The sequence below is a fragment of the Trifolium pratense genome, linkage group LG2 (genome assembly GCF_020283565.1).
Source record: "Trifolium pratense cultivar HEN17-A07 linkage group LG2, ARS_RC_1.1, whole genome shotgun sequence".
Classification (NCBI taxonomy): domain Eukaryota; kingdom Viridiplantae; phylum Streptophyta; class Magnoliopsida; order Fabales; family Fabaceae; genus Trifolium; species Trifolium pratense.
The window spans coordinates 18,039,606-18,065,821 of record NC_060060.1 but is presented as its reverse complement, the minus strand read 5'-3'; the positions used below and the strand labels follow the sequence as shown (position 1 = coordinate 18,065,821).

General features: G+C 36.2%; 1 protein-coding gene across 2 annotated transcripts; it reads right to left on the bottom strand.

Annotated features, from left to right (window-relative positions):
* Positions 1 to 1,851: 1,851 nt before the first annotated feature.
* LOC123903757 (60S ribosomal protein L3-like) lies at positions 1,852 to 6,169 on the bottom strand. Of its 2 annotated transcripts, XM_045953354.1 has the most exons (7): positions 6,074 to 6,136; positions 5,848 to 5,945; positions 4,244 to 4,354; positions 3,816 to 4,120; positions 3,100 to 3,509; positions 2,664 to 2,946; positions 1,852 to 2,626 (listed from the first exon to the last, which is right to left on the bottom strand). In XM_045953354.1, exons 2-6 carry the CDS (start codon positions 5,930 to 5,932, stop codon positions 2,688 to 2,690), a joined length of 1,170 nt encoding a protein of 389 aa, XP_045809310.1. In that variant the 5' UTR covers positions 5,933 to 5,945; positions 6,074 to 6,136; the 3' UTR covers positions 1,852 to 2,626; positions 2,664 to 2,687. The 2 variants fall into 2 exon arrangements, with proteins under 2 accessions (XP_045809310.1, XP_045809309.1); XM_045953353.1 differs by having other exon boundaries at positions 1,854 to 2,946; positions 6,074 to 6,169.
* Positions 6,170 to 26,216: the final 20,047 nt, after the last annotated feature.

Sequence of the window (26,216 nt, the reverse complement as noted above, 5' to 3'; positions counted from 1 at the left end):
ATTAATTGAACATCTCAATAATCTGCTTTTTGTTCTGTTATTTGGCCATTATATAATCCGTAACAGTGTCCTACAGACTGCAGAGTATCACTTTTCTCCTCCTTTACCCCAGAAAATTAAGAAGTGAGATATCACTCACTAGAAAAAGTTAAAACATCATGTCATGATGAAACATACTTTCATAGTTAACTAACAAATTTGGATTAGATGTCGTAATTGCGTCACACAGTTAATGATTTTTTTGGTTTTTTTATCTGAAATTGATGGTGAAGATGATTTAGTGACCGTGTGATGTGACTCGGCCGATATCAACTAATAATATGTATAACTACGTGCTTTTTCAACTCGAAAAGCATTGAGAATCCAACCGATGAAATGCAGAGTCACTATACACATAACAAAAAGCCACCATCACAACATTGTAAATTAAATAATAAGTAGCTATCTAACTAGCAAAATAATACATGATTAATGTTCTTGTTACGTTTCAAAATCTAAAGAAATACATATAAAATCACTAATGTAAAATGAGAATTGAGTAACTCAACTGGTTTGAGTTAATGATTAAAGAAATTAAAAGACTGAGGTTCTAACATTGGTTTGAGTTACAAACTATTAATATTCTAACATTTGTCTATAAAAAAAATCATCTATGTAAATCGCACCTCACATCTTGAAACACATGAGAAAGGCGTCCCGGTTCTTCATCAAGATGAATCCCTTCATCGAAATTCTGAGAGTAGCTAACAGGATCATATTGAAAAGAAATTTGTTTGTGCCTACACAAGATCTTCCTGTCCGTCAAGAACTTCCTAAGTAGGTTCCTCCACCACCATTTTCTCTTTATGGGACTATAATGGATTTTAGAGTATTGGAACTCATTTGGGACAGGGAAACAAGGTGGAGACATCACACAATTGGAGATGTAAGAGGGTCTATGCACTTTTTTTATTGTGAGATCTTGTTCCATTTGAATAATGGAGTCTGAGAAGTTCAACTTCAACACAAGGTGGTTTGAGTCTTTGAGATCTTGTCAATTATTTTGTTTGGCAATGAGTGGGTGAGGATATCTAAGTGCTTGTAACCATTTGTACATAGTACTATGCTGTAAAAGTGTAACTCTTATTCAAAGTTTATGTATTAACTCTGCTTCTTTTGTGAGTCTCCTTATAGTATTTACCAATAATATAAAACAAAATTTTCTTATTTTAGAGAAAATATAATACTCCGGTCTTATTTATAAGAAAAAGTCAACGAAATATTTTGGCCTCAAATATAAGAAAAAGTTATCAAATCAACTTCATTTAATGATATTCTTCCAAAAGTACCCTTATTAATTGTTCTACTTTTTAACATGATTGTAAAGTCTCGATGCATATTTAGGTAAATTCTAATATGGACCACGGTGGATCAGTCATGAATAACATTATAATGAATACGAATTTTACAAAATTCACCGTTGGATTGAAAGTTTATATCATTCATCTATAGAAAAATTGAAAATCATTTGATATGTTATTGAGACACATCAAGATTAACAGTTTATTAAATAACGTAAATCTTGATGGGTCTCAATAACATATCAAATGATTTTCAAAAAATTTTAAAAATTTATAGATAATCTATACGATATAAACTTTCAATCCAACAGGGAATTACATAAAATGTATATTCGGTAGATTACTTGTCCACGGTGGACCACTTGTAAATGTGGTCCACCGTAGCATTAGCTGCATATTTAATATATTGTAAGGTCATTTTAGAAATTTCAACAAAAATATCACTTAAAATTAAGATAAAAAAGGTTCTCCTCAATAAATATGCAAAAAAAAAATTTGCTTACAAAAAGGCTGGAGGGAGTAATTATTTTAGTTATAGACAATATACTACTAGTAATTATGAAGCTAGCTACACAAGCCGCACCTACCTATCTCTCTCTTTGTGAATGTGAGTGTGGGGACTTGGGATTTTGTCGTGTTTCTCTATTATTTCACAGATTGAAGGAACAGAGGACAGTTTCTTAGCCAATAAATTTCAGCCCCTTCCTACTTTTAGTTGCCGTCTCTTTCTTTAATTGTTCAAGTCCTTGGATTTCTGCCGTAAAAAAAGAAAAGTCCTTGGATTTCACATCCATGGGGTCAATCTCGCAAACAACCAAAGGCAAGAGAGAAACCATGACAAATACCAAGAAGTTCTGCTAGAAAAATGTCACCAACACCATTTGAGGCGCTATGAGTTTCTACAAGCTCTCTTCTTAATGAAGTTGTAAAGAGATTGGAGCCGTGTTAGGAAAATTCTGGTGGGGATTCTAAAGATGATAAACATTCAAAATGTTACTGGAAAAATTATCCAAAGCTAAGCAGATAGGAAGTGGGTTTTATAGAGTTTCAATTTCAAAGGAAATAATAAAACTGTGTTCTCAGTGAGAAATGTAAAAACAATGACTGACTGACCGACTCTAAGAAATAAAAAGACCACTGACTGTGTCTTATTTTGATGCAAAATTGGATTGCAGAGGTTCAATTTGAAAGGAAATAACAAAACTGTGTTCTCACTTCTCAGTGAGAAATGAAGAACAACTGACTCTAAGAAATAAAAACACCACTCACTAAATGTCTTATTTTGATGCAAAATTGGATTGCAAAGGCTCCGAACAGAACTGAGAAACGTCACAATTTTAATATAAATTACGCCTTCAACCGACCATAAAACTTTTGTTTCTCCTGGGTAGTCTGGAAGCGGCCATGTCCAAACTTGGAGGAGGTGTCGATGAACTTCAGGTTGATCTCTTCAAGAGCCAATCGAGATGTCTGCTTGAGAAGTGACTGACGAAGAGTGACAACCCGCTTCTTCGGTCCAACACAGCATCCCTTGATCATAAGATAATCGTGCTTCACAATACCATAATGAGGAAATCCACCCATAGGCGTAATATCCTTCTCAGTCCTGTAGAGAGCAAATAAATTTTTAAGTATTGCACAATCTGACATAGAGAATTGTGAATTGTGATTAATGCAAATCAATATGAACATCTTTGAACTTTCATAAGATTAACCAAGATACATATGTTTTATTGGCAATACAGGTCTACTACTATACCTGTCAAATTCAGTGATGGCTGTATGTGACTCTTGGTCAGTCTTGCCAACCTTGTAGATCTTCTTATTCAACTCAGTACGATGATGATATCCATTCTGCCCAGCCCTGGCAACTGTGAAAGAAACACGAGCAGGGTGCCAGGCACCAATACAAGCAACCTTCCTGAGACCTCTGTGTGTCTTTCGTGGAAGGCGAGTGACGCCCCAACGAGTTACCACACCTTCATAACCTTTACCTTTAGTCACTCCAATGATATCTATCATCTCATCCTTTTGAAAAACAGCATCAACAGGGATTTGCTTTTCAAAGAAACCATATGCATAGTCCACCTTCTGGCTTACTGTTCCACCATTAACTTGGATCTCCATCAAATGAGCTTTCTTTTGTTTTAGACCCTTCAACTTCCTTATCTACAGAAAACAAAGAAATATACCATTATGTTTTACCATTAACAGAAGTAGCTTTTAAGTCCAGAAAAAAATATATATACCTACAACAAGTAAATAAATGGACACGACTAACACATTTAAAAAGATTAAATATAACACAATAGGACAGATATACAGTATTTGAACACCATAAGATTACACAGTCAGATATGCGAATCAGAATCAAGTCTGCTATGCCTCACTTATAAAACAATTAATAAGGGTAGTTTAAAAAGTTAACAGAAAGAAACAAACTCAACTAAAATCCAACAAGCACGATCTTGGTACCTGAGTATGAGCAAGAACACGGATGACAGTGGCATACTTTTTCAATTTCTCAAGCTGAGTTTGAATATCTTTCTTTCCTTCGTCAGTTTCATATTTCTTGGTATATTTGGTAAAAGCTTTCTTCTTTGATTTGCACCAGTTCTTGTAAAATTGGCGCTTGATATCTTCACTAAGATGCTGAGCCCAAACAGTATTCAGTGTGCGAAGGCCTCGTGGTGTCTTCACGTATCCCACCACTCCAACAACAACAACTGGAGGAGTTTCAATGATGGTGACAGCTTCGCATGTCTCCTTCTTATGAAGCTCTACAATATCAAGGAATGTTATCAGGCACAAATTCACCATGGTCATGCATATAAGCCACCATGAAAGAAAAACAGAAAAAAAGAACATGTGATCTTAAAAAAATGCAAAAACATCACACTTACTTGATCCAGGTTTCTCCACCTCCCTAACTATATGGGTCATCCCAGACTTGTAGCCAACAAAAGCAGTCAACCTGCATGGTTTGGTGGGGTCGTCTTTTGGAAAGGCTTTCACTGCGGTGGCAAATTAGATGAGGTATTTAGGGAATAAGAACAGTCGCATAACATTAATAAGCAAACCATGCAACTAGATGGTAGTATGTGAACAACAAGCATAGGGTTATATATATATATATATATATATATATATATATATATATATATATATATATATATATATATATATTGTGTGTGTGTGTGTATTCTACAATTGGACTCGGAAACAGGAGAACAACTACATATGAAAGTTAATCACATTATATAAACAAAAAGACATTAGTGTCGATTAGCCTCAAGAATTATATGATTTGCATTTCAAAATTGGCCACCAACGTAAGATACATAGATCTCATATAAAGGCAGATGTCATTAAAACTATATAAAACACATAAAGCACATTACGTATTAAAAAGAAACAGCTGATGTCAAATAGAGATACGAATAGTGAAGCAAACACAGGTACTATTAAATAGATATATGAATGGACAGTTGCTAATTTTCAAAACAGTATAGGGAGGCAAATTGGGACATATATGAAAAGGTAAAACCCACACAAATACTTACCTTGGTGAAAATGAAAAAATTGGTACTAGTATGTTTTAGGAACTGAACATATCATTACTGATTGTGTCATAAAGTACAATTGTAGTAAAACTTAGCAAATTTCATGAATTACTTGCAAGATATAAATAAACCAAGTAACCAACAAGAATATCATTACTGTTTTGCAAACAGATTACATAGTAATATATTCAATATATTGCAAACAAAAATACTAACATTTCGAACTAATTACTAACTTTGGCTGTTCAAAAAAAATAATTATTGCAAACAAAGATATATTGTAGAGATATGAATAGTGAAGCACCTGTACCAAAATGTATAAATAACTCAATTTGTTACAATGTTGAAGAGAACATAAAATTAAAACAATTATAATGTAGCAAATGTATTCATACATTTCGTGAAACAAAAAATGAGAAATAAAATAATAAAGTGTATCATATCATATAGTTAAAAAAATTGAAAAACAATTTGAGGTTGAAAACAAGGCATCAAATCAAACTGATCTAATAAAAAAACAATTCTTGAAAAATCATATCCCAGTTCAATAATCATGAAAGCACCAATTACCATCAGTGATGAAGAAATACTTCCAAACCAAAGGCCTATGGCAAATTGAATGCCAATTCTCTAGCTTATTTGTATTCCATACCAAAACCCTATCAAAGGATTAAGGATAGATAAGCAGTTTTTGAGACTCCAGCCTTGATTAATCACTTATCAATGGAAGCAATTTCAATCATCAAAGATGAAAATGGTAATAACATAATAATGCACTGAAATCAATCAGTTTGAAAACAATTTACAAATTTACAACACAAAAACAATTTCAATTTTTCATTCATTCATTCATTGATTTTGGATCATTGAATTTTGAAAACGTAATTAAAAATCTCTTAACAAATTTAATTGAACAAATTAGAAAACAGAAGGTACGTGATAACCTTTTCCACGATGACGTGAAGCTCGTTTCCTTGGGAGAAAGCCGAGAGAACCGTGTCTAGGGTGCTCAAATTTCCGGTGAGACATTTTCCGAATTCAACTGAAAAAGAAAACGGTGTTAAACTCAAAAGTATAAGCATTGGTGCTAAAGAATAACGGAGAATAACCAAACACAGTGTAAAAACTAATAGATCTATAGATCAAATAGAAGAACAATGAAGAATCTACCTGCCGCAATAGAGAAAGAGGGAGGGAGAAGAAGAAATGCTGTGAGGATTTGATTTACAAGCTTAGCCCTTTATATAAAGGTTAGCAGCAGCGTACTGTTTGCATTTTTAAACCCTAAAAAACTATAATTAGGGTGGCAAAATGGGTTGGCATTGGTGGGTCAACCCGTTTGACCCGTTATTTTTTGCGGACTGGGTTGAGGTTTTCAACTCGGTATCTTAAGTTGGTCCTCTCCGTCTAGCCCGCTTAAAAAACCGACATTGGTAATCAGGGAATTAAACACACCACATGTAACACCCTAACCCATACTACCCTTAAAAACGTAATTTTAAAAACTTTTTAACAAGTGTAAAGGCAGAGTGTCACGCGGTAATTAAAACACAAGCATACACACAGAGCGTCATGAAGTTTAACATGAAAAGCAACAGCGGATTCAATCAAACCAAGCATGCATATATATACATATATATATATATATATATATATATACTTAAGTCATATTCATCCCTAAGGATGTCACTTATACAAGAACTAGCATATCAAAAAGGTAACACCGATATACGATGAAAGCCAAGCGAAATCCCCGACTCGATGTTACATTACCAGAGCATTTACTATTTACAACCTCTAGTCAAAAGCTAGTACTAAAAGGAGAAATCTATGCTAAGTCTCCTCACCAAAAGATACTTCAACACCCAGCTAAAACAGTAGTCTAAACGTCGGCACAGTCCTCAGCCTGAATATCTGAACCCCCAAAGGTCCAGCAAATAACACAAAGCAGAGAGTTAGAAAACATAATCGCATAACATACGAGCATAAGAAAGGTCTTACACTTTCGAACTACATCATACATATTCTAACTCACGCCAAAACATCTCACTAAACAATTATCAATTAATAAAGTTCAACACAATTCAACCAGATAATGTCACATACCATTTATCAAATATATGCGCATTTACCCTAAGGTATCTAATGCCAATCAATTCACTGTCATGCCATCCCTAGACATAACTAAATGCATGTGGTACCAAGGTGTCTCACCAACGGTGGACCAAGAACAGTTTTATATCTTGCTGGATATGTCGGAACTTACCGAACCATCTTATCTCCCTTGGATAAGCCAACACAGTTTTATATCCTGTTGGATAGCAACTCTGGACTCATGGATTCATCTAATCCGATCCTCGGCTTCATTATGGACACATAATTCATTTTCGTTATTGGAACCCAAGTTTCCAATGTTCACATACAATCATGAATGCATGTATGTATGCACATATCAACCATATGATATTCTTTAGCTCGAAGCTACTCTTTTATGAATGCGGGAACACAATCCTAACACATTCACTTAACATTACAAATTAATGCCAAAACATCACATTGCTCACTTTAAGCTACAACTTATTGCATACACGTTTATCAATCATATAACGATTAACAATAAGCATTAACAGTATCAACATGTATCAACAATCATGTAAGGATACCCTTAAACCATGTTACAAGTGTCTAATTACACTTACAAACATTAACAAAAATTGCTGTCACAGAGGCCTTCGCTGAGCGAAGGCTCAGCGAGACATGACGAACCTCACCAAGAAGTCACCTGCTCATGGCGAGCATTGGCGAGCTTCAGCGAACTACTCGCTGAGCGAAGGCTTAGCGAGCCTACGCGAACCTCACCAGGGGATCACCTGCTCATGGCGAGCATTGGCGAGCTTCAGCGAACATGTTCGCTACAGCGAACTCCTGGTCGCTTAGCGAACTACACCAGAAAAGAATATCTGTTCTTGAGTTTTCTAAGGCGGTTTAACATTGAATCAGCTCAAAAATTCATTCAAACATGTTATAAATTCTTATAAACAGCTATTTCAAGCATATATGATATCAAGGAACATTAACCATCCCTTCCAAACATCCAAATACCTCAAACAATCAAAATCATGTCAATTTCTTGGATTTTAAGCAACTTTCATAAACTTTTCAAACATGATTCAAACACATACATATTTTTCATGAAATCAAGCTAGTGATTAACACATACAAAGTGATGATGAAGAACATCACACTCACATACAAAAGCTTAATCAAAAGTCTAAAAGAAATTGAGTGGGAGAGTTCGGGAATGGAGACATAGACAATCTCCCCTCTCCTTGCCACTCAAGAATCATGAATTCTAATCTCTTACCTTAAGTTTGGTGATGATTCCTAACCTTCTCTTGCTCAAGCTTTCTCTCTTGATCAAACCCTAGCCCTTGTTCTATTCTTGCTTCTAAGACAAAAAGTCATGAAATGAGCTAAGTCTCATGACAAGGTTTCCTTAAATACCTCTCCCTAAAAGTCATGAACCAAGCCCAAGTGGCTTAGGCCCATGATGAAATTACAAAAGCAAGTATTTTCGTTATATCGTATCCACAGGGACTAGTGTGATATCAATTGCACATACACAAATTCCATGATTCTAAGTGCGGGTTTGTTTTGATTTGATTTCGTAACATAAAATTGCGATAAAAGTGCGTGATAAACTTTCGGATAATAAAAGGTTGTCGGAACTAGATTCATTATCTCGTTAGCATGTATCAATCAACCTTACTATATATATTTCATTTACCAATCATTATTATCACATATCACACATCGAACGTATCCGTATCCGGAGTACGCCGTGAAATCTATTATATCTACCAACGTTCGATGCCTCGAATCATTAATCGACATAATAGCATTAAGATCTGATATTTGACGTGATTACTAAACTCAACATCTATGTCTAAATATTGAAGTTTAATAAGTGATTATCTTTTACTCTTGATTCAAACAATATATGTCTATGTTGTTCAAATCTTTTTAGAAATAGACAATTAAAACAAGATAACACTTATAATGATTGATAAAGAAAACACATATATTAAGATTAAATTGACTACATGTTCACAAAATAACTACATCTAATCCCAACAACAAAGGAATTTAGCTAGACATGATAAAAGTAAACTTACAAGAAAAAGTGATGAAGAACATCTCTTGATTTCTCAAGTATAATGATGAATCCACCTTCAAGAACTCTTAAAACTAATATTACTTGTATCTTTTTAACTATTACAAAAACTGTATATCAGAAAATGGCTTCTGAGCTCTATTTATAGACTTTCAGGACAGAGGAGTTCGCTAAGCGAAATGACGTTCGCTGAGCGAACTGGTTACTTAAGCAAGGGGTTTCTTGACACGTAGCAAAAGGCTTGACTCATCAAGTTGTTCGCCGATGCTCGCTATCTCTCGCTAACAGACCCTTCCTCCCGGGTTGTGCTCGCCATCTCTCGCTATCTTTCGCTGAGCGAACGTTGAGTTTGTTGTCCTGTTCGCTGAAGCTCGCTGAAGCTCGCCATGGACCTTTTGTCCACTGGTTTAGTTCGCTGTAGCTCGCTATGGATTCGCTGAGCGAAGGCTTCAAAACCTGCTTTTCTAGCCATTCCTAACAAAAATGCCTTGGGATCAATTCCATTTAGATTTAATGTTTATATTTACATCAAAAGGGGTTTTAATCAAGATTTCATCATAAAAGTATTGGTAAGTGCTCAAATTTATCAAACATTATAACTAAAATTGGGCACTTATCAAATCTCCCCAACTTAGGACTTTGTTTGTCCTCAAACAAAAGGTAATATTTCAACAAGCTCAAAAAATTTTAAATCTCAGGAAAGGTTTGTAATCAATCAAAGTTTTTGAAATTTCTTTTCCTAAGCATGAGTAAAACAATGCCTACTCAAGACTATTCTTTAAAACATTCAAAAGAACAAAGCATGATCATGAATTGATTGCTATGTCTAAGCAAAATTCTCCACATTTTTATCAAACAATCAAGACTCAAGTGTTATCAAAAAATGTCTCACCAAAATATCACTCAAAGGTAAGTGTTTCACTCAATCCAAACAAAGTGCATGCAACAATTCAATTCAAACATTTATCATAGCAATGTCACAAAACATGTCGTCAATTGTGGATCACTAAGGACTTTATTAAGCTTGTAACGGGGCTGGGCTACAAAAAATTATTGTTTTTCTTTGGATTTCAAAAGGCCTCAAGAATAAGAGAGCAATACAAAACTTACAGAAAATTCATCTTAAAATTTCACATTCATTTACTCCCTTTCTTTTCTTTCTCCCCTATTTCATTGATGATTCTTTTCTTTCTTTACAATGACACTTTCTTTTTCACAACTTTTTCTTTTTCTTTCTTTTTGTGTCAATCTTTTATTTTCAACATTTTTCTCTTTTCAATCACCCAATCCACTACTTTTCCAAATTATTTTTATGACATTTGTAACCTACTTCTCCCCAACTTGAATCTTTAACATGACCCTAATTGAAATACAATTGCTCTCCTATCCTAAGACAAGGGTAGAGTAGTTGTTTTTCCATTCTTTTGGTTTCAGGGTTTATAAAACAAACAAATTTCAAAATTTAAGGCTCAAATGGGGACACAAAAGATCACTATCTCACAAGGTAGGTTAAGTTTGGCCAAGTAGTTATCACTCAAAAAGAAACAGGGCCTTGATCATATCCACAACATCAAACACATTAGTGACAGCAAGATTAAGTTAAAATCAAATGAGCACACATCATTGCTGGCTCTCAAAAATTTATGTAAACAATGGAAAGTTCACACATTCTCACCCGGCTAGGTTGATAACACAAGCTTCAATCATGTTCAACAAAAATATTGAAAATCATCTTAGAACAATCAACACAATTCAAAACCATGCTAGGTTCCTAAGCTTATTTCAAGGACTAATCAAGAAGTTTTGACATGAAGTTTCACAAAACATTTTTAACATGCTTGATCATTGATTTACCACAAACCTAACTTCAGATTTTTCCTAATCATGTGAGCTTGTTTGCAAAAAGCTATTTACAATATTCACACTACTTAAAAACTTATCACCAAATATTTAAACATTAAACTTAAAAACTTCCAAAAGACATTGTCTCAAACATTGTCAGGTACCACACCACATGTTCATGATACAAAAGCTTAACAAAACCACATAAAACACAATTTAAATTTGTTCACAACAAAAACAACTGAAATAAACCAACTAGTAAAAGAAATAAATGACTGAAAGCTTGTAAATTTTCACTCATTTTGGTGAGCTTTCAGTCATCATCTGAATCTGCTTCTTCTTCATCCTCCTCCTCCATGCTTGCATCACCCTCACCACCATCATCTTCTTCATCATCATCATCCATACCAGCTTCTTCACCAGCATCAGCATTTGGTGCCATCCCTCCCCTAATGAAAGTAGGCCTGTCCTCAGGCCATGCAACATAGGTGTGAAAATCTTGCGGTGTCATTACCGACTGCCCTGTGTGCTGATTGTAGAAGGACTGCTGCATTGCACTCATTGCTCTATACCCTGCATCATTTTGATCATAAAGATGAGTAAAGAAATTGTAAAAATTTTGATCAGAGAATCCGGAGGTGGCTGGTTGAGTAGGTGGCTGAGGTGGGTGAGGTGGTGGTGGCGGTGGTTGTCGTGCCCTTCTCCTCTTCGGCTTGCAGTAGCGGTCAACATAATCATCATTGATGGTGGGAATTTCCTCATTCCCAATCTGAGGAAGATGCAGTCTGTTGGCCGAGCATAATCCCATAATGAGACATGGGAAACCTAAAGGACTCGTGCTCTTTACCTTAGATGACCTAAGTGCCCTATCCGTGTGGCCACTCAAAACAATTTCTTTCATCCATCTAGAAATTATTCCCGCCACATCAATTTCCAAGTCCTCATTTATGTAATGGATGAGGCCTAAAATGTTCATTGGGGCATCTGAAGGGTGGGAGTTAGGCTGGATGTTGTACAACACAAGGTTAAACAGCAGCACAGTAAAGGTTTTCATATCCTCTCGCATTGCCCGTAAAGGTGTTTGGGTTGCATTGTAGATGAGGTCAGTGTTTGGTCTAAGCAGCTTCCTTCTCATAGACTGAGCATCCCAAGTTCCCCGATTCCTTTGTTTTTGGTATGCACATAATGTTTCATTATGCGGTAATGTGAAAGGGTTGCCAAGGTATGCATTGATAGCATCGCGGTCGAATTGGATGGTGCGACCACGAACCATGGTGGTGTAGGAGAAAGGTTCATCAGTTTCTGGGAGAGCATTAGCATAAAACTCTCTTACTATGACCGGGTTGTAGGTAGATGGTGGGTGTACAATTTTGTCCCAACCCCGGAGTTGAACAATTCTCTCAAACTTCTCATAATCCCCATGCTCAAAGATCTCAAAGTTCCTTTCACTCCAGATTTTTCGCCCTTCAAGTACCTTATACCTTTCAAAATGTTCTTGACCCTTGAATCGGTTCATGTCCCAATCTTGTGGTTGGTGGGAAGAACATGCGATAGTTTTCTGTTTCTTACCAGCTGAAGGCTTCTTTGGTGCCATTTCCTGAAATAAAATCTAATTAGATAACACAATAACAGGGCACAATCAAAGAAAAATAGTTGCAGGTTCTGCAGGTGTTCGCTCAGCGAAGGCTCAGCGAAGGCTGGCCAAACAAATTTTTATCAGGTTCGCAAACCTTGGCTTAGCGAGGGCGCAGCGAAATCAAACATGAAATTTTTTCTCAGAATCGCAGGCTCTCGCTAAGCGAAGGCAAAGCGAAGGGTTGCGAACACAATTTTTACAGAAAACATGGTAAATCACTAGATCTGGATTTTTAAGCATTCTAATCATTTCAATCATCATAAACCTTATAAAAGGAACCAAACTCATTCAAATCTTAACATGTAGAGTGCATTCAAACCTATTCCTAAGAAACTTGTACAAAACTACCATAAATATTCACTTTTCAATATGAATTTGAAACTTTTAAGAAAGTAAGAGTTGAAAAGGATTTCATACCTGAGTAGTGATGTAGAGATAGGATGCACTAAGTGATGAATGAATGAGTGGGTGTTTGCTTGAGAGTAGAAAGAAATTTTTGTGAAAGAAAAAGTTGGAGAGGAGAGGTTTGAGTGAAATGAGAGGATAAGATGGAGGAGAATGTTGTTTTAGGGTTTGGAATGTTTTGAAAACCGTGTTTGTGGTAGTGGGTGGTGAGGTGGAAACATTTTGGGCCAGCTGTCCATTTAAAACTGAAGTGCAGGATTCGCAGCCTTCGCTTTGCGAATAAAACGTTCGCTGAGCGAACCATACCAGAAAAAAAATTTCTGCTGAATCCTTTGGCACAGCTTACACCAAACATGTTCCCACCATCAAAATTATATGATGCATGCTAAAACATTAAATTACTTACAAAATTGGGTTGCCTCCCAACAAGCGCTTGTTTAACGTCATTAGCTTGACGTTCTTTTTGGAGCTTCAAGGATCGGAAAGTGGGATTTTGGTAGTGACACGATCAAAATCACCACCAAAATAGAGTTTCAATCTTTGACCATTCACAGTCCATGTGGCATTGGTAGCTGGATCTTCCAACACAACTGCACCATATGGTTTCACTTCACGGATTTTGAAAGGACCGGACCATTTGGATTTAAGCTTTCCCGGAAATAACTTCAATCTTGAGTTGAAAAGCAAAACCATTTGGCCTGGCCTGAATTCTTTGTTGACAAGCCTTTTATCATGATAGCTTTTGACCTTTTCTTTGTACAGCTTAGAAGATTCATAAGCTTGGCATCTCAATTCATCCAACTGTTGAAGCTGAACTTTTCTTTGCTCTCCGGCTTGGCTTTCATCAAAATTCAAAAATTTCAAAGCCCAATAGGCTTTATGTTCAAGCTCGACCGGAAGATGACATGCCTTACCATATACCATCTGAAAAGGTGTAAGGCCTATTGGTGCTTTGAAAGCAGTTCGATATGCCCATAATGCCTCGTCTAACTTTAATGACCAATCTTTTCTTGATGCGGACACAGTTTTTTCCAGAATTTTCTTTATTTCACGATTCGAAACTTCTGCTTGTCCGTTGGTCTGAGGATGGTATGGCGATGCTACTTTGTGCTTGACTCCATAATGCTCAAGTGCTTTGGCTAGTTGAGAGTTGCAAAAATGTGACCCTCCATCACTAATAAGCACACGAGGAGTTCCAAAACGAGTGAAAATGTTTCTTTTTAGAAATTTTATCACCGTTTTGCCATCGGCTTTTGGTGACGCAATTGCTTCCACCCATTTAGACACATAATCTACTGCCACAAGAATGTATTCATTTGAAAATGATGATGGAAAAGGGCCAACGAAATCAATACCCCAGCAATCAAATACTTCAACAACATGCATGTTTTGAAGTGGCATTTCATTGCGCCTTGAAATTCCACCAATTCTTTGACAGTTATCACATCTCCGAGCATGTTCATAAGTGTCTTTGAACAAACTCGGCCAAAAGAATCCTGACTGCAAAATTTTTGCTGCTGTTCTTTCTCCATTATAGTGACCTCCATATGGTGAGTTATGACAATGCCACATGATGCTTGTGGCTTCCTCTTTGGTAACACATCTCCTCAACAGGTTGTCAGCTCCAATTTTAAACAGATAAGGATCATCCCAAACATATTGATTTGCTTCACGGAGGAACTTTTTCTTTTGGTGCCAATTGAAATCATCCGGTATTAATCCGGATGCTTTGAAATTAGCCATATCAGCAAACCATGGCCTTTCTTGCACCATAAGCAGTTTTTCATCGGGGAATTCTTCAAGAACCTCACGTTCATGTTTGGTCACCTCATTGTTTACAAGTCTTGATAGGTGATCAGCTACCAAGTTTTCTGTTCCCTTTTTATCTTTTATCTCAAGATCAAACTCTTGTAATAAAAGCATCCACCGAATGAGTCTCGGCTTAGAATCAGCTTTTGTAATCAGATACTTGATAGCTGCATGGTCAGTATACACAACAATTTTTGAACCAATCAAATAAGAACGAAATTTCTCAAATGCATACACTATAGCAAGCAATTCTTTCTCGGTTGTTGCATAGTTAACTTGTGCATCATTTAATACTTTGCTTGCATAGTGTATAGCATGAAAAATTTTGTTCTTTCTTTGTCCAAGGACTGCACCAACTGCATAATCACTAGCATCACACATCAATTCAAATTCGAGTTTCCAATCGGGTGCTATGATTATGGGTGCAGTCACCAATCTTTCTTTCAATTCAGTAAAAGCAATTAAACATTTATCATCAAATGTAAAAGACGTACCTTTATTAAGCAAATTGCTTAATGGTTTGGCAATTTTTGAGAAATCCTTGATGAATCTTCGGTAGAAACCGGCATGACCTAGAAAACTTCTGATTCCTTTGACATTTATCGGAGGAGGGAGCTTTTCAATGACCTCCACCTTTGCTTTATCCACTTCAATACCCTTGGAAGAGATTTTATGACCAAGAACAATACCTTCGGTCACCATGAAATGACATTTCTCCCAATTAAGAACCAGATTCGTTTCAACACACCGCTTCAGTACGGTGTCCAAATTCTTCAAGCAATGTTGGAATGACGGACCGAACACGGAGAAATCATCCATGAACACTTCGATGCATTTCTCTATCAAGTCAGAAAAAATTGCTTGCATACACCGTTGAAATGTTGCCGGTGCATTGCACAATCCGAAAGGCATTCTTCTATAAGCAAAAACACCGAAAGGACACGTGAAAGCTGTTTTTTCATGATCCTCGGGGTTGACTGAAATCTGATTGTACCCCGAATAACCATCTAAAAAGCAATAGAATTCTTGACCTGACAATCTTTCTAACATTTGATCCATGAATGGTAATGGAAAATGATCTTTTCTGGTTGCTTTGTTGAGTCTCCGGTAGTCTATACACATCCTCCAACCTGTGACTGTTCTTGACGGTATCAACTCATTCTTGTCATTTGTGATTACCGTCATCCCACCTTTCTTCGGGACCACCTGGACCGGACTCACCCAAGTACTGTCAGAAATAGGGTAAATCATGCCAGCTTCAAGCAACTTCACTACCTCCTTTCGCACCACCTCTTTCATTGTTGGATTCAATCGACGTTGAGGTTGAGCAACAGGTTTGTAATCATCTTCCATCATAATATTATGCATACAATAAGATGGACTAATACCTTTGAGATCGGATAAAGACCACCCGATTGCTTCTTTGTTTTCTTTCAGAATTTGAATCAAGCTTTTTTCTTCATCAGCTGACAATGAGTTGCTAATGATCACCGGCTTCTTTTCTCCTTCTTCAAGGAATGCATACTTGAGATGAGATGGTAATGTTTTCAAATCAAGCTTTACTTCACCCGGTCTTTCATCTTTCTTCAGCTCCTCAATCTTTGCTTCTAAAGGAGTTACTTCCTTCAAAGCATCCAGCTGCTTCAGAAAACTCTCAACTTCTTCTTCTTTCTCAGGATCAAGTGCTTCAAAACTTTCAGTTAGGGCTTGTTCGAGTGATGAAGGTTGATGTGCTTGTTTCCTCACATCTAATATGGCTTCTTCAGTTGCATCAAGTTTGAAGCACATATCTTTCTCATGTGGATGCTTCATAGCTTCCCACAAATTAAAACTAACCTCCTCATCTTGAACTCGAACTTTCATCACCCCGTCATCAATATCAATCATCATACGAGCTGTTTTCATGAATGGCCTTCCAAGAATTAACGGAACATCATCATCCTCTTCAATGTCCATCACCACAAAGTCTATAGGGAACATAAACTTATCAACTTTTACAAGAACATCTTCAGCCATTCCCGACGGACGAGTGATGGATTTATCAGCAAGTTGCAATGTCATTCTTGTACGTGTGATGTCAAGACCACCAACCCGTTTAATCACCGATAAAGGGATAAGATTGATGCTTGACCCTAAATCAATAAGGGCTTTTCCAACATTCACATTACCAATGGTAACCGGCAACGTGACTCTCCCCGGATCTTTTTCTTTAGTCGGAAGAGTTCGTTGAATAATGGCACTACAGCTTGCATCAAGTTGAATAACTTCATCATCATTGTACCTTCTCTTCTTGGTAAGGATTTCTTTCATGAATTTTGCATATGTTGGCATCTGCTCCAAGGCTTCGGAAAATGGAATGTTGATTTGCAATCTTTTAAAGATATCCATAAACCTTGCATATTGCCTTTCTTTATCCTTCTTTGATGGAGCATGTGGATATGGCAGATGTTGAGGTAAACTATTCTTTTCTTTTCTTACTTCAACCTCCTTCTCTCCCTTCTCTGCATTTTTTTCATTTTTTTCTGTTTTTTCATTTTTTTCTTTTTCAACTAAATCTTCCTTTTTATTCTTTTCTGCTTCATTCTCACTTTCTCCTTCCTCCTCTTCATCTGCTCGTCTCATAACCTCCTCTTCCTTCCTCAAATTATCACCTATTCCCTTGCCAACTTCCTTACCGCTTCTTGTTGTAATTGACTTGCATTGTTCTTTTGGATTCGGTTCGGTGTTGGCTGCAAATGATCCTCCTTGATTTTTGTTATTGGCCATTTCTTTTGCTATTTGACCAATCTGAGTCTCGAGATTTCTTAACACCGCATCATTGCCTCTTTGGTAGACTTGAGTTTCTTGCACAAACTGATGTTGTTGTTGATTCATCACATTTTGTTGTTGATTCTGTTTGGTCTGCATCTCTATGAATGATCTCAAAGCTTCTTCCAAATTTGAATTTTGAGTTTGTTGTACCGGTGGTTGACTGTAGCTTTCATATTGTCTTTGCCTATTTGCTGAGCCACCATCTTGTTTCCAACCTTGACCATAGTTTGAGTTGTTTCCCCTTTGATAGCCAGCATTATTCGGATACTGACTTTGTCTTTGTTGATTTGCCATGAAGTTCACCTCTTCATGAGATGGAGGACAATGACCAGTTGGATGATTTCCGGTGCATAATTCACATGATGCTACTTGCTTTGCTTTCCCCGATCCTTCTTGAAGAGTCATCAATTTTGACATTTGTTTGGATAACTCCTCCACTGTGTTGGTAAGAAGTTTATTTTGAGCCAATACAGCATCTGACGGATCAAGTTCAAGAATCCCAGGCTTCCTTTGAGTTTTGCTGCGTTCACTTTGTCGATCACTAAGTGACATTTTCTCAATGATAGTCGTAGCATCTGCAGCACTCAATGATAAGAGAGAACCACCTGCTGTTGCATCTAAAAGGAGCTTTGAATCCTGCAAAAGACCATTTCTAAAAATATGAATTTGGGTTAGTTCATCAAATCCATGATTAGGGCATTTACGCAGCATTGCTTTGTATCGATCCCATGCTTCACATAGAGTCTCATTGGAGCCTTGAGAGAACACCGCAATTGATGTCTTTGACTCCATGAATTTATGATGTGGAAAGAACCGATCAAGAAACTTTTCTTCCAATGTATTCCAATTGGTCATAACTTGAGCCGGCAAATCAAGGTACCAATCTTTGGCTTTCCCTATCAATGAATGAGGGAACATTCTCATAAACACCGCTTCCTCCTCCGCTTCAGGGGCTCCAAGTGAACCGGCTATTTCATAGAACTTCACCAAATGATTGTATGGATCTTCATGTGATAAACCTGTAAAAGGGTTAGCATATAACAGTTGCAAGAGACCGGTTTTCATTTCCGTCTGTCTTGCACCTCTGGGAGGTCTTGCAAGATGAGCAAGCCTTCGTGGACTGTTGTGACATGGCCTCATACCGGCACCTTCGTTACGTGGCGGATCTTCAGCCATCTCTTCGGCTATTGAGGATGTTGAAGAAATAGAAGCAGAATTTTCTTCTTGCAGCCTCTTTTGTTTGGCTAATTGTTTCCTTTTCTTTCTTTGACTGTTATTCCTTCGAGCTGTTCTTTCGATTTCTGGATCAAACAGTAAATTCTCTGCAGAAATCTTTCCTCGCATAAACAGGACAACAACCTAACCAGACAAGTTAGCGTGCACAAAAGATAACGAATAGTAACTGAAATTAAAAAAGTACAAAATTGCTTACAACGATAGAAATTGCGATTAAACAACTAATATCAAACGCCAGTCCCCGGCAACGGCGCCATTTGATGAAATTACAAAAGCAAGTATTTTCGTTATATCGTATCCACAGGGACTAGTGTGATATCAATTGCACATACACAAATTCCATGATTCTAAGTGCGGGTTTGTTTTGATTTGATTTCGTAACATAAAATTGCGATAAAAGTGCGTGATAAACTTTCGGATAATAAAAGGTTGTCGGAACTAGATTCATTATCTCGTTAGCATGTATCAATCAACCTTACTATATATATTTCATTTACCAATCATTATTATCACATATCACACATCGAACGTATCCGTATCCGGAGTACGCCGTGAAATCTATTATATCTACCAACGTTCGATGCCTCGAATCATTAATCGACATAATAGCATTAAGATCTGATATTTGACGTGATTACTAAACTCAACATCTATGTCTAAATATTGAAGTTTAATAAGTGATTATCTTTTACTCTTGATTCAAACAATATATGTCTATGTTGTTCAAATCTTTTTAGAAATAGACAATTAAAACAAGATAACACTTATAATGATTGATAAAGAAAACACATATATTAAGATTAAATTGACTACATGTTCACAAAATAACTACATCTAATCCCAACAACAAAGGAATTTAGCTAGACATGATAAAAGTAAACTTACAAGAAAAAGTGATGAAGAACATCTCTTGATTTCTCAAGTATAATGATGAATCCACCTTCAAGAACTCTTAAAACTAATATTACTTGTATCTTTTTAACTATTACAAAAACTGTATATCAGAAAATGGCTTCTGAGCTCTATTTATAGACTTTCAGGACAGAGGAGTTCGCTAAGCGAAATGACGTTCGCTGAGCGAACTGGTTACTTAAGCAAGGGGTTTCTTGACACGTAGCAAAAGGCTTGACTCATCAAGTTGTTCGCCGATGCTCGCTATCTCTCGCTAACAGACCCTTCCTCCCGGGTTGTGCTCGCCATCTCTCGCTATCTTTCGCTGAGCGAACGTTGAGTTTGCTGTCCTGTTCGCTGAAGCTCGCTGAAGCTCGCCATGGACCTTTTGTCCACTGGTTTAGTTCGCTGTAGCTCGCTATGGATTCGCTGAGCGAAGGCTTCAAAACCTGCTTTTCTAGCCATTCCTAACAAAAATGCCTTGGGATCAATTCCATTTAGATTTAATGTTTATATTTACATCAAAAGGGGTTTTAATCAAGATTTCATCATAAAAGTATTGGTAAGTGCTCAAATTTATCAAACATTATAACTAAAATTGGGCACTTATCAGCCCATTGCCTCTCACGCCCATTAAGCCCAAAACAAAGGTTCTCGCGTCTAATAACTTACGTTCGGCTAAATAATTATTCGTCGCTCACTAAAATAATAAAAGCCAATTAATAAATAAAATACATTTAATAAAATATACGAATACGAAAAATGGGTCGTTACACCACATGCATCACCAATTTCCCCACATCTCGAGTACCATGGACCACTTGATGAAGTGGTCCATATTAGAATTTACCTAATTACCCATCGATGCTTTCTATACATAGTTTTTTTTTTTTTTTGACAATATCTATACATAGTTGATTTTAGCCCGTTTTTAAGGGGAAAAAAAAAAGATATGGAAGTTATGCATGATCGTAATGCTCATAATTTCCCTCTAGACCTAGTTGCGGTTGAAGCTCCATCTATAAATGGATAATATTTTGGTTTGAAAGAAGGATACGAGTTTTTGAAAGGAAAATCATTATTTGAGCAATCCTTCAGAGATGCTTGAATGTTGAATTCTTCTATAATTCATAAGACTATATATAATTGTACATGTAAAAATAAAATAAAGAATTAAAGATATATTATCAAACAAAAAATGGATTTAATGTAAAAAAAATGGAATTAATTCTCTTAAAAGTGATGAAAATGTTTCCATACATGATGCAAGAGGTTACAAAATAGTAAATGTATTTTAATTCAAATAAAGAGTATTAAGAATAAAAATAAGAACGTAAAAGGGTTTAGTTCTTTAGGGACTAACAAATTATACCACATGTTCTTTTTATCTCCTTTTCATAAAATTCTATATATAATTCTATGTATAATCAAGGAGATAAAATACACTTGTAGAAATTTAAAACTATCACAATACATATGAGTTAATATTCCATGATTTTTTAAGTTCTTCAGGAACTATATAATATCGTTATAATGTAAAAATAATTCTTTATGCAATCCTTCAATGATGCATATATAACATTGAGTTCTTCAAGAACTGTATAATATATATTGTAAAGTATGAGAAATATATTGGTGCAATCCTTCAGGGATGCATATAGATATTGAATTCTTTTGGAATTCTAAATCAATAATAGATCAAATCAGTTATTTATCCAATTCATTTTACTTATATCTATAAATCTTTGGGATTCATTCTTATATCTATGAATCTTCGGGATTCATATTTTAAAAATATTTTGCGGTACTTCTAGAAATTGAGGCTTATGAATCTTCAGGATTCATATTTTAAAAGTTCATCACACTATGAATCTTTATGATTCGTAATTCAAAAATTTCACTACGATACTTTTGGACCGTGTGATTCATATTTTAAAATTTTATCAAACTATGAATCTTCAGGATTCATATTTAAAAAAATTTACCACAATACTTCTGGATCGTAGGTTGTGAATCAATATAAAAAAACGAGAAGAATTAAAATGATCCGATAAAAAATAGAATAAAAAAATCATACAACTATCACTTCTTGTGGTTGCTATACCTTTCTTGAAAGATGAGAGACTATCGTGTTGATAACGTGTTATGAACTATTTATAAAAATGAACGATAATATGGAAGAATATAGAAGAAGAAGAGAAAAGAAGAAGAGAAAGGAATAGACTTATTCACAAGTGTGCTTTACATTGTAACAAAAGGATCCTATTTATAGGACACGTTTAGTGGACAAGAAAATCTACACAATAATGGACATTTATTACATATTATTATTCATAATAATTTTTTTTTTATTTGTATATGTGTGTCTAAAGCTTGTGCCCAAAATGAGAGTTACTAACCAAGTGTTTCTTCTCTTGTGTGGTGTGGGGACTTGGGATTTTGTCGTGTTTCTCACAAAGTGGTGAAACGGTTCTTAGCAAGAAATTTCAGTTCCTTGTTTTTGGTGCCGTATCTTTCTTTAATTGTTTCAAGTCCTTTGATTTCTGCTGTCAAAAAAAAATACCGTAATAAGTCTTTGCATTTCTTTATCTCTCCATTTTTATCCAAAAATAATTAATATTGCACCGGTTGGATATATGTAGCAAACTGAGTAATTCTTCCTCGGAGACAACCTCAAATAAAATGCAGTTAGGCATGCACACTCACATAAAATCACATAAAAGAGAAAAAAAGTAAATGTTAAATAATTAGTCACGTCATCTAATATTAATTAATTATTTGATCTTTAAATTTTTTAAAGTCATGTATGTGTGTCTAATACATCTTATTTGATGTTGTGTTTAACCAAGTTTTTCTCTTTAAATAATATGAAGATAGATCTAAGCGCACACTAGTATTTCGACACAAAATTTAAGGACAGAAATTACAAAAAATTAAAAGAAAATTGTTACATAACACATCTTATTTGGTGTTATTGATCACACTCTAAATGATGAAACGTGTTTCAGTTCACACTTTAAGTAGTGAATTGTGTTTTAATTCGCACTCTAAATAGCAATTGACAATATTTACTCAAACTCAAAGTCTACGTCCTCTAGATAAAAATATCATGAAAATAGTTTTATTGTTCTAGTCTCTATTAATTTTTTTTTATAGAATAGAGGGGCTAAGCCCCGAAAAAAAAATTACAGAGAAACTAGTCTGGACACAGTAGTTCCAACTGCATCTAATGCAAATAAATGTCGAATTTGAGTCGGGCACGACTCATAAAAAATCACAGTATCACCTAGACCACACCCAATATTGGCAAGAGCATCTGCGCACAAATTTGTCTTCCGATATGTTTGTCGAATCTTTTACTTCCCAATCGAATTGTAGAATTCTCCAAATTTTCTTGCATAAACTCCAACCTTCTGGATGCCCTCCTTTCTTCTTAACCAACATATTCACTACCACCATAGAATCTAAATGAAGCTCAACACGCCGGACACCCAAACTCCAAGTATATTGTAATTCTTCCCAAGCACCCCATAACTCCGCCATCTCAACGCTACAAGCACCCAACCCCTTAGCAAAACCTCCACACCACTCGACACTGTTACCTCTCACAATACCTCCGCAGCCACTATAATGATTCTCTTTCTTAGCACCATCGGTCTTAATAATAATCCATCCCTCACTAGGAGGACACCATCCAATTTGTCGCATAACTCTAGGAAGCACAACAACATTATGATCCAATTGACTAGATTTTTCATATTCTGTCATGTATTGCTTGATCACCAAATGAGGACGGTAAGGTCGGTTGAAGCTATCATCATGTTTTTCTTTATTACGCCAGGTCCATAAAGCATGACAAGCAATAGCCCAATAATTTTGCCAATTATTCACATCAACCCCTTGAATATCACCATGCAAATTCATTTTAATCCATTGTTGAAAATCAGCATTAAAAAACACCTCACACAAACTGTCAACAATATTCAGCCACACATGCATACTCTTTGAGCAGTCACGCAACACATGAAGTTCCGTCTCTATCTCATCTTCACAAAATGTGGAGAAAGGCAAACCAAGATTCATTTTACTCATCCTATAATGAGTTAAAATTCTGCCATGCTTTAATAACCAGACTAATGCTCTCACTCTCTCACAAGCTTGAATTTGCCAAACAATATTCCAAGTGATGTTGTTGTGTTGACAATTAATATCAGCTAAAATATTATAAGTCGAGGCAACAGTAAAATTACCATGTTTTCCCGCCGGCCAGTAATTGATATCATCATCCTGTGCATCGTCGGGAGGAGGAATAGCAACCAGTTTCTGCAACACACTTGTTGGAAGCCACCGTAAGCTATCACAGTTCCAGCATCCCCTCGCGTCAATCAAATCCGCGACCTTAGCATGTAATACGTGATCCGGAATATTGACATCAAGGTCCATAACTCGCAGCCCAGGGTCAATCCAAGGCACTGTCCATGCGTGAGTGGTCCTACCATTGCCAATCGATCGACAATAATGAGCTTCAATCCATGGCATAAGCTGCACTAAATTTTTCCACAAACTCGAATCTGTTATTTTAGCCGAAACCTTCATCATATCAGTAACTCCTCGGCCATACTTCCCTCGCAAGACTGCGCATCACATCCCGTTGGCATCTCTACTCAAACCTCATCCCAATCTCATAAGACATGCTCTGTTCATAACATCTAAATGCCTTAAACCAATCCCACCAAGACTTTTGGGTTTAATAGCAATTTCCCAACTCACAGCATGATACTTCCTGCCTTCACTAGTTTCTCCCCAAATAAAACTTCTCTGCAATCGTTGAGCTTCTTTAACAACTAACAAAGGTAACACTTTTGGCCAAACTAACACGTCCAGCAAACGACAAATTTTTTTGTCTTCCAACCGGATAATTTATTTTGTAATTGAGTAATAACATATTGAAAATACACTCGCTTCGGAGCTTTACCAGTCAAAGGGACTCCCAAATATTTACCCAAATTGGTAGCAACACGAAAACCAGAAATTGACCGCAGTTCCGCCTGTAAATCATTCTTCACATTTTTTGAGAACATAATGCTAGTTTTCTCAATGCTTACCTGTTGTCCAGAAAGAGCACAAAATCCTTCAAAATCTGCATTACTCACTATAACTGGACTATATTTGCTTGGCCAAATAAGAGTAAATCATCCGCAAACATTAAATGAGATATAGCAGGACCAGTGAGTCCCGTTTGAATTCCTTTCCATTTACCTTCAGCTACCGATTGAGAAATCAAATGAGATAGCTTATCCATACAAATCACAAAAATATAAGGGGACATCAGATCACCTTGCCGAATCCCACGCCGAGGTTTGAAATATTTTGCTCTGTTGCCATGCCACTTCACATTAGTTTTCATCGATGTAATGCCATACATCATAATATCCACCATGCTCTTTGGCAAGCCAACCTCTTGAAGAGTGTTGTGAATAAAATCCCACCGAAGCATATCATACGCCTTAGCTAAATCGACCTTAATTGCAAAACAACTTTATTTCCTATCATCTTGTTAATGCTATGCACAATTTCCGCCGCAACCACAACATTTTCATGTATACTCCTCCCGGGTACAAATCCCGTTTGGAAAGGAGGCACTATAGTAGGAATAAATTCCTTTAGCCTGTTAACCACTACCTTACTGACTAACTTATAAAAAGTATTACACAAAGATATAGGTCGAAATTGATTCACATATTCGGGTTGAGCGACCTTCAGAATTAAACAGATATCAGTATGGTTTATATCACACAAAGCATGCGGACGAACCCACACATCCTTCACAAATTCAATCACGCTTGGTCCTACAGTCTCCCATGCTTGTTGATAGAAGTCTGCAGGGTAGCCATCCAGTCTCGGTGCCTTCCATGGACTCATGTCGAATAAAGCCTTTCGCACTTCCAAATCCTCAATTGAATCACTCAACTGAGCGACTACTGCATCGTCCGACCTGGGATATGTCAGTGCAGTTTGATACCAGTGCCACTAATCTTCCGGATTAGAAAAAAGTTTTTGGTAAAATTCATTAACCATGTTTTGCAGAGTTCCAACATCATCCACCCATTTACCATTACTATCTCTTAACATTTTTCTTTTTATTACAATAGAGTCAGAGAAGATCGAACCTAAGATCTCCTCTTTATTCCTAAACTCCTTATCACTAGATCAAATCTATTGGCTTTCTATTTTATTTTATTTTATTTTATTAATTCGTTTAGTTAATGTAGAATGTTGGCATTCCTCCCTTACCTTCTAATGTGAGTGAACTTGATTTTATCAAAGAATGGAATGTGATGGAGTGGTAAGTAATTAGATTCCATTGTTTGGATTTGTAAAAAATGAATGGAGTGGAATGGAACACAATGGAACTCATTTTATCTCATTCCATCCAATCCTTCAAGTTTTCATCCCAATTTGGGGTGTATCGAATGAAATGGAGCTTCACAATTAAAATATTACTATTT

Bases quoted from the DNA above. Each gene is read 5' to 3' on its own strand.
- LOC123903757 (XM_045953353.1), bottom strand. From the start codon at position 5,932: ATGTCTCACCGGAAATTTGAGCACCCTAGACACGGTTCTCTCGGCTTT. The intron at 4,355-5,847 runs GTTATCACGTAC...TTGCCACCGCAG, and splicing joins TTCACGTCATCGTGGAAAAG to TGAAAGCCTTTCCAAAAGAC. The intron at 3,510-3,815 runs GTACCAAGATCG...TGTTTTCTGTAG, and splicing joins GTGTTCTTGCTCATACTCAG to ATAAGGAAGTTGAAGGGTCT.